Below are 12,059 nucleotides of genomic sequence, written 5' to 3' on the forward strand. Positions count from 1 at the left end.
GAATGCCCTTCTTTTCAAGCTAACCAACAAAATCTGAAATAACAGGAAAGGTCCATTTTCACACTAGAGACTAAGTCAAAATTCCTGTGCAATGTTCAAGCCCAGTTAACTCCCACCAACAGTTTAATCCAGAACACTTAAGGAATTCCATCCACTGTTTCTTTATGTTACTGCAAAAGCTAGCACCGCATTAACCGTAGTAGTTCTGAAATTAGTTTTCCTGTGAACCCACCCAGTCTGCAAGCTCCAAATTTGAAACTCCCCCCATCTCCCCGGGTTTGCAACCCTAGTCTAAATGCCACAGCTATGAGCTTAGCAATCAATTATTTGTATCAACAAATATGAAATTGCATGCTAGACAGACATCTAATTTTTTCTATCATAAACTTCTCTGAAAATTTAATGCGTTACTCACATTCCATCCATCCTCTTTTGAAGGGTTATAACATCACTAATTTTATAGGTAATACATATATTTATGCTGTTTAGGCTATCTAAGATACCACATAGTAAGAGCGTACAGCATTTTTAAATTCTCTGGATCACATCTATGGTAAAATGACCTTACCGTTGATACCATATAGTTATTCTAAGCATATTGTAATTATCTCCAAAAAAAAAACCAAACCACTATTTAGCTCAGAAGTATAAAGTCCTAAACACTGCCTTCTTATGTGTAAACAGACTAATCATAAATTAGTGTAATAAAACACTTGTCATTTTAGAACACCTTAAAATGTAAAATAAATCGAATTTGTTACTAGAGGTTTATATGCATTCCCCATATAATTATGATTGATGCAGAAGATACTGCACCGGTATCATAGAAAGAAAAGAATTTCCTTTGGCAATTTTAAAGTTATAGTATGAAGGATAATAATCTCTATTAGACTTATGACGTATATTTTCAGTGTTGATTACTGTCAATACCTCCCAAACAAAAGTTAAATTGAACATCAACTAGTCTTGCAGAAATAAAAAAGCCCTCCTCCCCCAAAAACCAACCTACACTAAAAATGAGGCACTCATTTTGAAAGAATGAAATTATTCCTTATTTCTCCACTGAACAACAATATTATTTTCTGATAAAGAAATTTCATTATGAAGAGTCACTGCTGACAATACAGCCAGACAATACAGAACAAAATGCTTTTAAAGGCTCTAAATTTCATAAAGGCTATAGTAAGCTCCAAATTTCATAAAGTTTATACTAAGTTTTAAATAAAAAAACCCAACACCCAAACCAGAAAAAAACTTGAGAAATTTAAGGTTTGAGCTGTCAGCTGTGTCAAGTGTTACTCAAAGAGTAATTGCTGTAACTGGGTACCGCTTAGTCTTCAAATATAACTTAATCTCCTAAATTAAGCGCAAACCCTTAAATTTCAATCTTAGCTGCAGAGTCACCATCTTGGCCTCCACAATATTTACAACATTAAAAGGCTGAAAGTGTCAAGAAAGCATATTATCACTCACCTATAGCCTTCTCTAGGCACAGTATGCATCTCAAGTTAATAAAGGCCACATAAATATGGCTTTTGTGCAGAGCAGACAGTAAATTATGTATTTAATTACATATTTCTCCCTAAAAAACAGAAACAGTTGGCTCTCTGCTATTTTTGTTAACATTAATCAGAGGAAACTTCAGATTCTGGCATAAATTTGACTATCGTATAAAAGGTAATATTTAAAATACATAATGCCTTACCACACAAACACGAGCTGCCATATGTGAGGCACTGCTAAGCATGGTTTCTATTAAGCTGATACACAGTAACTGGCTTCTTTCCAAGTAACATGGAAGTGTTTAAAAAACCCTGTTTAATCCAATTCCACAGCTTTGAAACAAAAATAAATTAAAGTGCTGCAAGAACTGTTAAAATGAAAAATTAAAGGCATGTAAATAAGTGAAAAAAATAAATTGTCAGAGAAAATGAAAACAAAGATTATTTCAAGTAGATATCTTAATTGTAATTAGCAACATTTGGCATGTGTTACGATAGGATTCAAAGCTGCAGCCAATTAGATACCCCAAAATGCTTGTAACAAAGCTGCAAATGTGTAACTACAGCATAAATAAGTTTTATTGCACACCAAGAAAACAGCACCCAGATCAATTTCATAGTTTGTTTCTGAAATGCTGTAAAGCATGCTCTGTTACTAGTTCATGCCTTTTTAGTCTTAAAGTGCAGCTTTTCTGCCAGATTTTAGAAAACAATTTCATTAAATTCAGACTATTAATTGTAAATCTGTACACATTCCGTGTATACCAAGGATAAAAGATAAATTACAGCATTGCCTTAGACTGTCATGCCCATGTAAAAACAAAACAAAACCAGCAACAACAAAAAGCCAGAACAAAAAAAACCCTGAAAGAATAAAGTGCGTAAGTTAACAGCTGTTAAAAAGCTGTAGGATTGTGGCACTGGAACTGAGAAAGATTGATTTTTTAAAATAGATTTCCAAGGAGAAAGGAATACACTGTATTTTCTTTGGAAGGAATAAGAGGTACACAATGGCATTCAGGAAATAACATGAATTTGTCAGATGCTTTTTTAAAGTTTTCTTAAAAAGGAAATAATTTTTAAGTATTACACAGAAGAACAGAGTTCAAATTCTGATCAAATGCGGGTGTACTGAAAACAACAGCATTAGGCACTTCTGAGATTGTGCCATTTATTTAAGGAAACAAATACTTCATTATCAGTAATGCTGTCAGTCCCAACCAACAGACAAAGTACCTTCCATTTCCCCCATTTATTCAATAACGAGTAATTTACTAAAGGGTAATGAGTTGCTAATAAAAGCATGTTTCTTACATGATTATCATGAAATGGCAGTGACTGCTTGTTCAGTGCAATAGTACCTACTACAGTCACGCCTTCAAATAACTCTGCTCTATTGAATTTCTGTAAAGAAATTGATCCTTATGTAGTTTTTATACAAGATGTTAGTCTACATTTAGAAAAAAAAAAAGAGAAAAAAAACCCCACAGAAATAGCTAACTAAATTTAAAAGCTACACATTTAGATATTTCTTTGCAAGGTCTCCTAACAATGATGCAAAGTCTCAGCCAATGTGGTTTTGCTTCCCTTGCTGGCAAGCAATGACTGTTTATTTAACACACTTATTTTAGGGTTTGGTGGGGGGAGAGGTTTTTTTGGTGTTTTATGAGGGCTGTATTGAGGAGATTACAAAAACATGCATATGTAATATCAGTTTTATGTTATAAACCAATTTCAGGCTTGCAGGGGAAACAAAAAACAAACAACTTTGTTTAGCTATGTAGGAGAGGGCAAAAGAAATGTCTATGGAAGGTAGTCTGAAAAATTCTGGAGCAGAAAGCACTGGGGACTGCCCTTGTACTTCCTTGGAGACTGACTTACAAAGACCAGCTGCAACTCGATATGAAACCGCTGGAAGAAAATTTCTCTGTTCAGAATTCCCCACACTAAAAGCATCAAAGTGTATCTTTTTACCCTTGTTACAGTCCTCCACTCCACCTTCCCCACACTTGCAATTTAAACTAGAGCTTTACTAATCTTGTACACTAAGCACATTGCAAATACCAAGGATCCCTTCCACGTCCATCACAGGCTCCTTTTTGGGCACTTTTCTGCCCTTTCCTGCTTCAAGGAACGTGTGATCGTCACAACCCCTCCTTATGCCCCATTCTCCACTCATTTCCCTGCTTCAGCTGTCCCATGGGATGCGCTCTGGCATCCCCCTGACCTTCCAAATCTGCACTCACACAGTGCTCGCTGAAGTACTCTTATTCTTCTCTAATACTATTTTCTCTTTTCTTTTCCTCCTGGGAGAGAAGTTGTCATCATTCGAAAACTGGGAGAACTGGCAGAAATCATGCGGAGGTATTGTTATGCTGGGAGGATATTAATGGGTGTTGTCAGCCAGTTCCTTACTTCATCATCAGTGAGTGAAGTTGCCGGTCCTGGCAAGCAGCCAGCGGCAGGCTCCCTTTACTACCTTTTTTCCAACCCCCCCTCCCCTCCCGTCTTCATGAAAGTTGCTAAGGTTTCTAGCCACCAACGCCCGCAATACCTCCTGAAGGTTTTGAGTGCTGCATCTAATCAATCCTAAAATCACCCCATGACTGCAAGCAGTAACGGAATCAAGTAGATATTCAGAATTCAGTTTATTCAATGAAAAAAGAAAAAAAAAGCTCAGTGCTGCCTAGTAATTTTTCATATCAAACATACATTTTCAAACGTACCAGATCACTAAAGAAACATCAGCTGTATTTTAGATGGTCTTCCAAGTATACTGCATCTTGACACGTGGAAGACCCACGAAAAGAAACATCTGTGCGTTATTTTTTAAAAACATGCTTTGTGAACAATATGACACTGAAAGGTCTAGAGTCACTTTTACAGTGAAAATAAACAGATATTTTAAAAAAAGTTTTAGTACAGTTACATGCTTCAGACCTTAAAGCACAAGTGCCACTGTCCTGCACTGTCTTAAAAGAAAATAGCTAAAGGAATCAAAAGATTACATATTAAAAGTAACCTGACACTTTTCATCTGAGGTACTTCAAGGTACCAAGGTAATAAATCTAAAAAACCCACCAGTTGTAAAAAACAGGCAAGCTAACTCAAGTGATAAAATATAGTATAGTTGCTATTATAAAATACAATCCCAGTGCAATCGTTAACTTGCATGTTTTTGGGACATGTTTCTTGCTGCTTTTGAAGCAGAAAGGGAATCAAAATTAAAAAATAAAGCAGTTGCAATGAGCACTCAAATACATTTTACATTCATTCTTATCCTCAAATGAATGTTAATACATCATAGATTTAAAAACAACAGGATTCTGCACATTAATATCAACTGCTTCTATGCATATCTTTTTGATTAAGGTTTGCTATTTGCTGTAAACTCTTAAGAGGCCTAGCCAGGCAAAGTTACATACAATTTTCTGTGTCACATTTTCTCTAGAAGGTTATAGAAAACTAGCAGCAGATCAAAGTAAGCCTATCCAGGCAGAAGGTAAAATGCATGGGTAACGTAATGTAATGGGAAGAGGGCCGAGATTCACACCAAGGAGGCTGGTTTGTGAGGAAAAACGTTCAAAGAAAGCATTCCTTATTCCGGTTTTCATCCCACTCACACATTAGCATCACATGCATCACAGTCATGTGCCTATGGCAGACTGATGCATCCCTAACTCAAACAATCAAAACCACTGATGACAGTTCCTTTTAAAATAAAACTATAAGCTGCTAAATCTTGGGGATTTTTTTCCACTTGAATTTTGTGCCTAGGTCCTCCTTCGGTGAAATCCCTATCAGAAGAAATAGGATTAAGCCTTTCTTTAGCCAGAGGAGCCACTATACTCTCATACTCCTTTTAAGTGATATGACAAACATGAGTATGACGCCGAACACCCTTTGCGCTTCCAGAGTTTTAGGAAGGAACCAGCAAATAAAGACACGCTGTTCTGTGCCTACGCTGCCTTAAAGTTTCTTCTTTGGTTACAGAGCAAGGAAGCATCACACTGAAGTAGCCTGTGCGTTCTGCACAAGAGTAAAAAGAACTCAACGTGCATCTCAAGGTAGTGAAATAGGTAGTGGACACTATCTAAGCAGGTGCAGCGTTACTGAGCAAGCGCTTAATGCTACCAAAATCATTACGTAAACTCTCTGTGCAAGCTAAAGGAGACTAACCAAAAGAGAAGCAAATTTAGGTTCAGCAAATTGCTTTAAAAACAGAATCCTTCCAGCACCCAAGAGGAATTGTTTTGCATTTGGAGAAGGCATTACTCTGCTTTCTTCAAATATTTTCACATTTATTCAAATATTTTAAGGAAACATACGTAACCAAGATTATTCAGACCTCTTCCATCCCCAAGTCAAACTGATGTTGTGAGCACGTGACCTAAAAAACTCTAAGGCATCTCTGCTCACATTGGAAGGCTATGTGAGCGTCCCTGTGCTTGTGTGTGTGTGCGCACATAGGGAAGAGGGGAAGACCTCCTTAACAAGCTCCTCGAGTGAGAGGGAAGGAAGGAGACTTGAGTAGGCCAGAGAAGCACGATAGATACCTGCTGTACCTGCTGCTCTAGGCCCCTACACTTCTATCTCTCTACACCGTAGAGCAAGGCTGCAAATCTTCTCCCTCCCAGTCTTCCCATGAAATTGTGCTTTTGTTTTCTTCTCCTGACACTTGTGCCATCCCCTTAGCTTTAAAGTAGCACAGGGCAAGAGTTTAAACAAATGGCCCCAAGAACAATGACTTAAATTGATGGAATTCACATAATCCCTTAGAGTCATGAAGATCCCGGCCTCACCATTTCAGCAAAAACAGAGCCAGAGCAATATTGAACAGGAATGTCGGTCTCCATACAGTCATTAGTAGCACAAGAGGCATCCATGAGGCACGCTGACCTCTCTCCCCAAGCCACGTTGAGTAACTTGCCATTCCACTTGGCTCTTCCCTACATCACCCCCAAAAGAACTGTGTTCTAAGTCTCTTCAGGGTGATTATTTTTCACAAGCAAAATACTAGAATCAGATATGTTGGTTGCTTATCAATTTTTCAGATAGTATAAGAAGCAAGGAATTTGTAATGATTCCAAACTAACAGAAGAGATAATACTACATGCAGGGTTTTAAATTTATTGTTTTGGAACGAGAACCAGTCAATTTGCCCACTAAGCTGTGCGGCCTTTTAAAGTACATTTCTGAGCCTCAAGCATCACCCATATTGCTACCAGAAAAAGAAATAAAATGTATACACATAAAAGGAATTGCAGTAAATACACAGAAAAGAGAAGAATGGTGACAAATACGCTAGAGAACATCAAAAGAAAACACAAAGAGGAAGATAGGGAACAACAGTGACTTAATAGGAAAATTTTGAGCAGTTGCTCCAAGTGGTGTCCACAGAGAGCTGCTATTCACTTTGTGCTGGCTCTCCTTTTTTCCAGCTGCTAAGTTCACATTGAAAGAAGCTAAAAATACATTAAATACTTTCCAAATATTATTTTCCCATGTAAGCAATTGGTATAAGTTGCCACAGAGATGTTGTTCTCTTGCCAGTGAGAAGGGAAATAGTATACAACGCTGACAATAGAAGTTGTATTCTACGAAATCTATTGTCTTGGACAAGATGCAGTCCAAAATATGGGAAAGTTTGAAAAGGCATTATTTTAGCTACAAGAATTCCCAACTATTCCCTTCTTCCAGCGAGGCAATATATGAAAATGATACTTAAAGATGAGGTTTTATCGCCTGTGAGAAAAGGTATACTCTGCACTACTCAGAGGTATAATGTCTGCAACATTTCTAGCAATCAAGCTTTGGTATTTCAGTGAGGAGGAAAAAAAGGAAGAGTGGCAAACGTCTACAATTTAGGTATACTGTCTCCTGACAAACTAAAATTTCACCATGCTGCAGATTTAAAACACAAATATACCTGCTTAGCATTCAGGACTCTCCTTGACAGTAAATTCAGCTCTATACAAAAGTAAAGCGGGGGAGGTATTGGACACAACACATACCAAAAAACATCCAGTTCTTTCTGTTAAATGTGAAGTGTAACAGGCTTTTTTATGACATGCCTTCCTCCAAAAATAGCCATGATTACACTGCTCAACTCCCACAAGCCCCCCAGCTGGACTTTCTGACACTTAAAACATTATACATTCTCAGTCCTGAGGAATGATCCAAAGTTTGGGGAGTAAGAGGACTCTTTCGATTGCCCAGAACCCAAACTACAGAATATGAAATACAACAATACCTAGGGAGGCAGGCAACTCCCATTTCTTATAACATTAAATCTTCTTTTAAAGCCAAACGTGACAGATTTTTTAGGAACTCTGAAATCCACAGCTTTCCACGGTTTTGAAGAGATGCTGCAAGTCGCAGCAGTGATAATCTGCCAGTTATAAGGCACGTGTGTGAGCAAGACTTTTTGTGTCTTCCAGACAAACAAGAAGATTATATAGCCTATTCTCTTCATGGGGATGAGGCTGGGGAAGCATTAAGACTGCAGCTGCTGCAGAAGTGGAAGCTGCAACTCCCTTGGAGCTTGTACTGACTGTGTAGCCTAGCATGCCATTAAGGGATGCTACTGCACTACAGATACTGTTCTATTTGGGGTTTTTTCCTGAATGAGACAAACCTGAAGCTTTGGCCTGCTGTAGTTAACGGAAAGTCTTGCAACACATCTTGCAATATTCCACCCAAGTTCCAATTCAGCTCAGTATCCTGCCTATCAGAAGTTCCTAAATAACTACTTAGAGAGTATTCTTGAATAATACAGCTTTCCTTCACGTCTTCTGTGACATGTAGTTTTGAGATTTATCACATGCCTATTGCCCAATCGTGATTTATTTTATATATAAAAGAGGACACATAGTGAAGGCAACCTGGAATCACAACCATTTCAAGTAGCCTACATCTGTAAGGAACTTACCTTTATGAAATACGTTTTTTTAACAGAAAATGTAACACCTCTTGTAATAATGATCTAAATTTCGCTAAAAACAAGAAAGGATGTATGTATCAATACTTTAGGGTAAGATATTCGGTACTATAGCTTGGCTTTCTTCATTATGCTGAAGAATCATGTCTGGCTGGTGTATTTATTTTGTAATGTTTAACTATAATAGAAAATAGATGAAGTTCAAATGAAAACACTGTTTAGACTATGTCAACAGAGCATAAAACTAAATGAAGTGATTCCGTATTGACTATAAAAACATATTTGCTAATAGTAAAGTTACTAATGGTTATCTATCAAGATCACAACATGAAATAATTCTGCATCTTAAGAACTGTGTTAAAGCAGCAGACACATGAAGTTAGGTGTAATTTTTTGATTTTGCAAAACAGCAACATGCAGTGCACTTTATTGCTATTTTATCATTAGTGTAAATAATTAAAAAAAAAACCAAACCAGGAAATCTCCAGCTCACTTTTTTTTTTAAATTGCAAGTCACCAAAGGGCTTTCCACTAAGACAGCCAATGCTCACTTTACACTTGCTAGCAAAAGAAAATCAAGTAACAGTATCTTGTATACTGAAACAACTGCTTTGTTACAAAGGGAAGGATTCCGAAAACTAGAACAAATGACACTGCTGTAAAAACTATAAGCCTTTTAGACTCAGTTCAAAGACTTACGCATTCTTCTGCAACAGACTGAAGTTTTATATTCATCTCGGCAAATCAATCCACTAATAGGCATCAGTCATCAACACCTAAGTAAAGATCTGCCATTTGAAACAGCTTTGATGTGATTGAAGACTCGCATGCAGTCGTAAGTATGACAGAACAGCTTAGCTATTAAAATGTTTTATCTAGCAAAGAACTGTTCATCCTAATTGACTGAAATACTCTTTGAACGCTATTATTGCAAGGCTACTTCACTACGCAGTGCTTTAGTACATAGCCACTTGACTTATATCTTGAGATCCAGCACAACCACATCAAATCTTGTTAGAATATTTTCTCACACATACTTTTGTCAAGAGACCAAAACAATAAAGCTGACTGTCATTTTTACAACCAGTTGCTTAGTTAATTCGATACTGAAACGTACTGGGATTCATTATAAAAGCTGCATGCAATCAGCCATTTCTATCAATCTTTCTTTTTACTGCACTAATAGAATGAATCCTACTAACCACATCAGTTGAAATGGGTTGGCAGGACTGGATGGAAGCTATTCCTCTGCACCGAGCCTGACCTCTCACTGCGAGAGGTGCGGTGGCAGGGGCTCCTTTAAGCAGCGCTGTGCAGCCCTGGCCCAGCTCCAACACTGACCATATGTCACGCTGACAGATAAGAAGCCGGAGACAGCCATCTGAAAACAACTGTATACCGCCCCGGCCACCAGGCAGCGAGGGTTTCTAGGCCTACCTCATTACTCATTTCAAAGCCAGTTTTAAACACACCGAAAGTAAACATACCTGACCAAGAAAAAAAAACCAAACCAAAACAAAAAAACCAAAACAAAACACAAGCACGAAGTCATTATTAGAAAGGCTACGCAATGATATACTCTATTTCAGGAAGTTTCCACTGAATGTCATAATTGATCACCAGAAACACAGTTGGAAGATTAATAATAGTTTGTGCCTATAACATTTTTCCTTCTCCATTATATTCACAGCGTGTTAACAATTTGCAAGAAAAAGGAATCAAATATACCAGCAACTGCCACCAAGATTACATTTTACAGAATCAAACAAAATGCTATTGCTTTAATACCTCAAGTGAAGGGTGATTTGATTTTTACCCTGTATCTATTAATGCATCGTAGAGTTCATCAGTTTTTATCATTACTTTTGTTACCAGGAAGTATGTCATAAAAATTCCTTGTATGTAGGCAAACATTATCTATCAGCTTTTATTCCAAAATTACTAAGTAATCAGCACAAAGGAATAGCTAAAATTTACTCCAGTCCCCTATGCAATTTCCATAATTCCATATATTCCATTTCCATATTCCAAATTAATAAAATCCAGGTGAACTTACCTACAGTTTGGAGGAGGGTCTAATGTAATTTCTGCAAGTTCCTTCTGAATTCTTAAGAGAAAAAAAAATATTATCAGGACTTTTTTGCAATATATTTCTTTCAACTTTATGAACATTTCTACAGCAATAAATAATAATAAAACATAATTCTTATAATTTCTGATGGAAAGCTGAAGCTATAAGGTTTCATGAAACTGCTCAAGAAAATGTTAATCTAAAAATCAAATCTTTTCTGAAAAACGAGCCTCCAATCTGGGACAAGTTATGAGCAGCCACGTAGAAAATCCCACTTCTTCTATAGGTCAGGGTTCTCAGCTCCTTTGCTCACTTACACAACAATTAAATGTCTCGTATATGCTCCTTCTCTATTTCCCCTCTGCCTATATGCCTCATAGCTCTTGCTCTCCAGCATATTTAACTTCTTAATGTATCTTGTACTGGCAGGGCAAAAAACCCAACTTCAGAAGATAGTTGTCTTACTCTCCCAGAAAGAGCCCATCCCAGTCTTCTCCATAACCTCCTCCTAGGTATCGGGGGGCTGCTGTCAGGTCCCCCCGAAGCCTATCCTCAAAGGGAAGTGCTCCAGCTCCCTGGCCAGGCTGGGGACCTGCTGCTGGACTTGCTCCAACGCGTGCCTTCTTTGTACTAGGGGGCCCAAAACTGGGTACACGTTATTCCAGATGCAGTCTAATGAGAGCTGAGTAAAGGGAGATAAATCACTTTCCTCTACCTACTGACTATGCTCCTGTTAATACAGCCCAGGAGGCTGCCTCCGTTGCCTTCGTTGCTGCCTCACGTTGAGCTTGCTGTCTGCCAGGGCCCCCATATCCTTCTCAGCAGAGCTGCCCCCCATCCGGTATTGTTACAAGGGGTTGGTCCTTCCCACATGCGTGATGTTGCATCTGTCCTTGTTGAATTTCACGAGTTCCCTGTCAACCCCCTCTTGCAGCCTGCCGAGGTCTCTCTGAGCAGTAACCCTGCCCCTGTGTGTACCAGCTGCTCCCCCTGAACTCGCTGTCATCTGCAAACTTGAGAGTGCACTCTGCCATATCCTCCAGGTCGCTGATAAAGACATGAAGCTGGGCAGGTCCAGTACAGATCCTGGCAGTACTGCACTCATTACGGGCATCCTGCTGGAGGTCTTCCTCCAGCCAGAGCAACTTCGTTGTTAAGGATTTCTGGATATTCCCAGGCTGACGCTCCCATGCCAAGTCCTTGAATTCCTGATCTCTGCCACATCTGGCAATACGGGCTCTTTTCCGTTACACCAGCGTCTGCATCAGAGCCAGTATATCCCCCTCTGAAGAAAGTTAAAAATGCAGAGTAGGAGTTCACAGAGTTCCCGAAGGAACTTGTAGGAGTTCCCAAAGACTTGCCAGAGTATGACGCCATAAGCAGGACTGCGATGGCCACCTGCCTTATAAACTACGCCCAAGGCTTTTTATAGGCTACTTCAGTACAAAAACATGAACATTTAGAAGGAGGAAGGAAAAGAAAACCAATCCAGTGTATCCTCAGTATTTTCTTCCTCTTCCCTTCTCCTTCACGGGATTTCATATAC

The 12,059-nt window shown here is 38.5% G+C and overlaps 1 protein-coding gene across 1 annotated transcript in view; it reads right to left on the reverse strand.

Moving 5' to 3' along the window:
* The window catches only part of LOC103917088 (ubiquitin-conjugating enzyme E2 E2), a 220,840-nt gene that overhangs the window by 201,934 nt on the left and 6,847 nt on the right, over positions 1–12,059 (reverse strand). Inside the window, exon 2 of the mRNA XM_009324193.1 lies at positions 10,499–10,549. Within this exon, the coding sequence (XP_009322468.1) occupies positions 10,499–10,549 (51 nt within the window). The remainder of the gene's footprint in view (positions 1–10,498; positions 10,550–12,059) is intronic.

This window comes from Pygoscelis adeliae, unplaced genomic scaffold, assembly GCF_000699105.1.
Source record: "Pygoscelis adeliae isolate BGI_AS28 unplaced genomic scaffold, ASM69910v1 Scaffold25, whole genome shotgun sequence".
In the NCBI taxonomy this organism is placed as follows: domain Eukaryota; kingdom Metazoa; phylum Chordata; class Aves; order Sphenisciformes; family Spheniscidae; genus Pygoscelis; species Pygoscelis adeliae.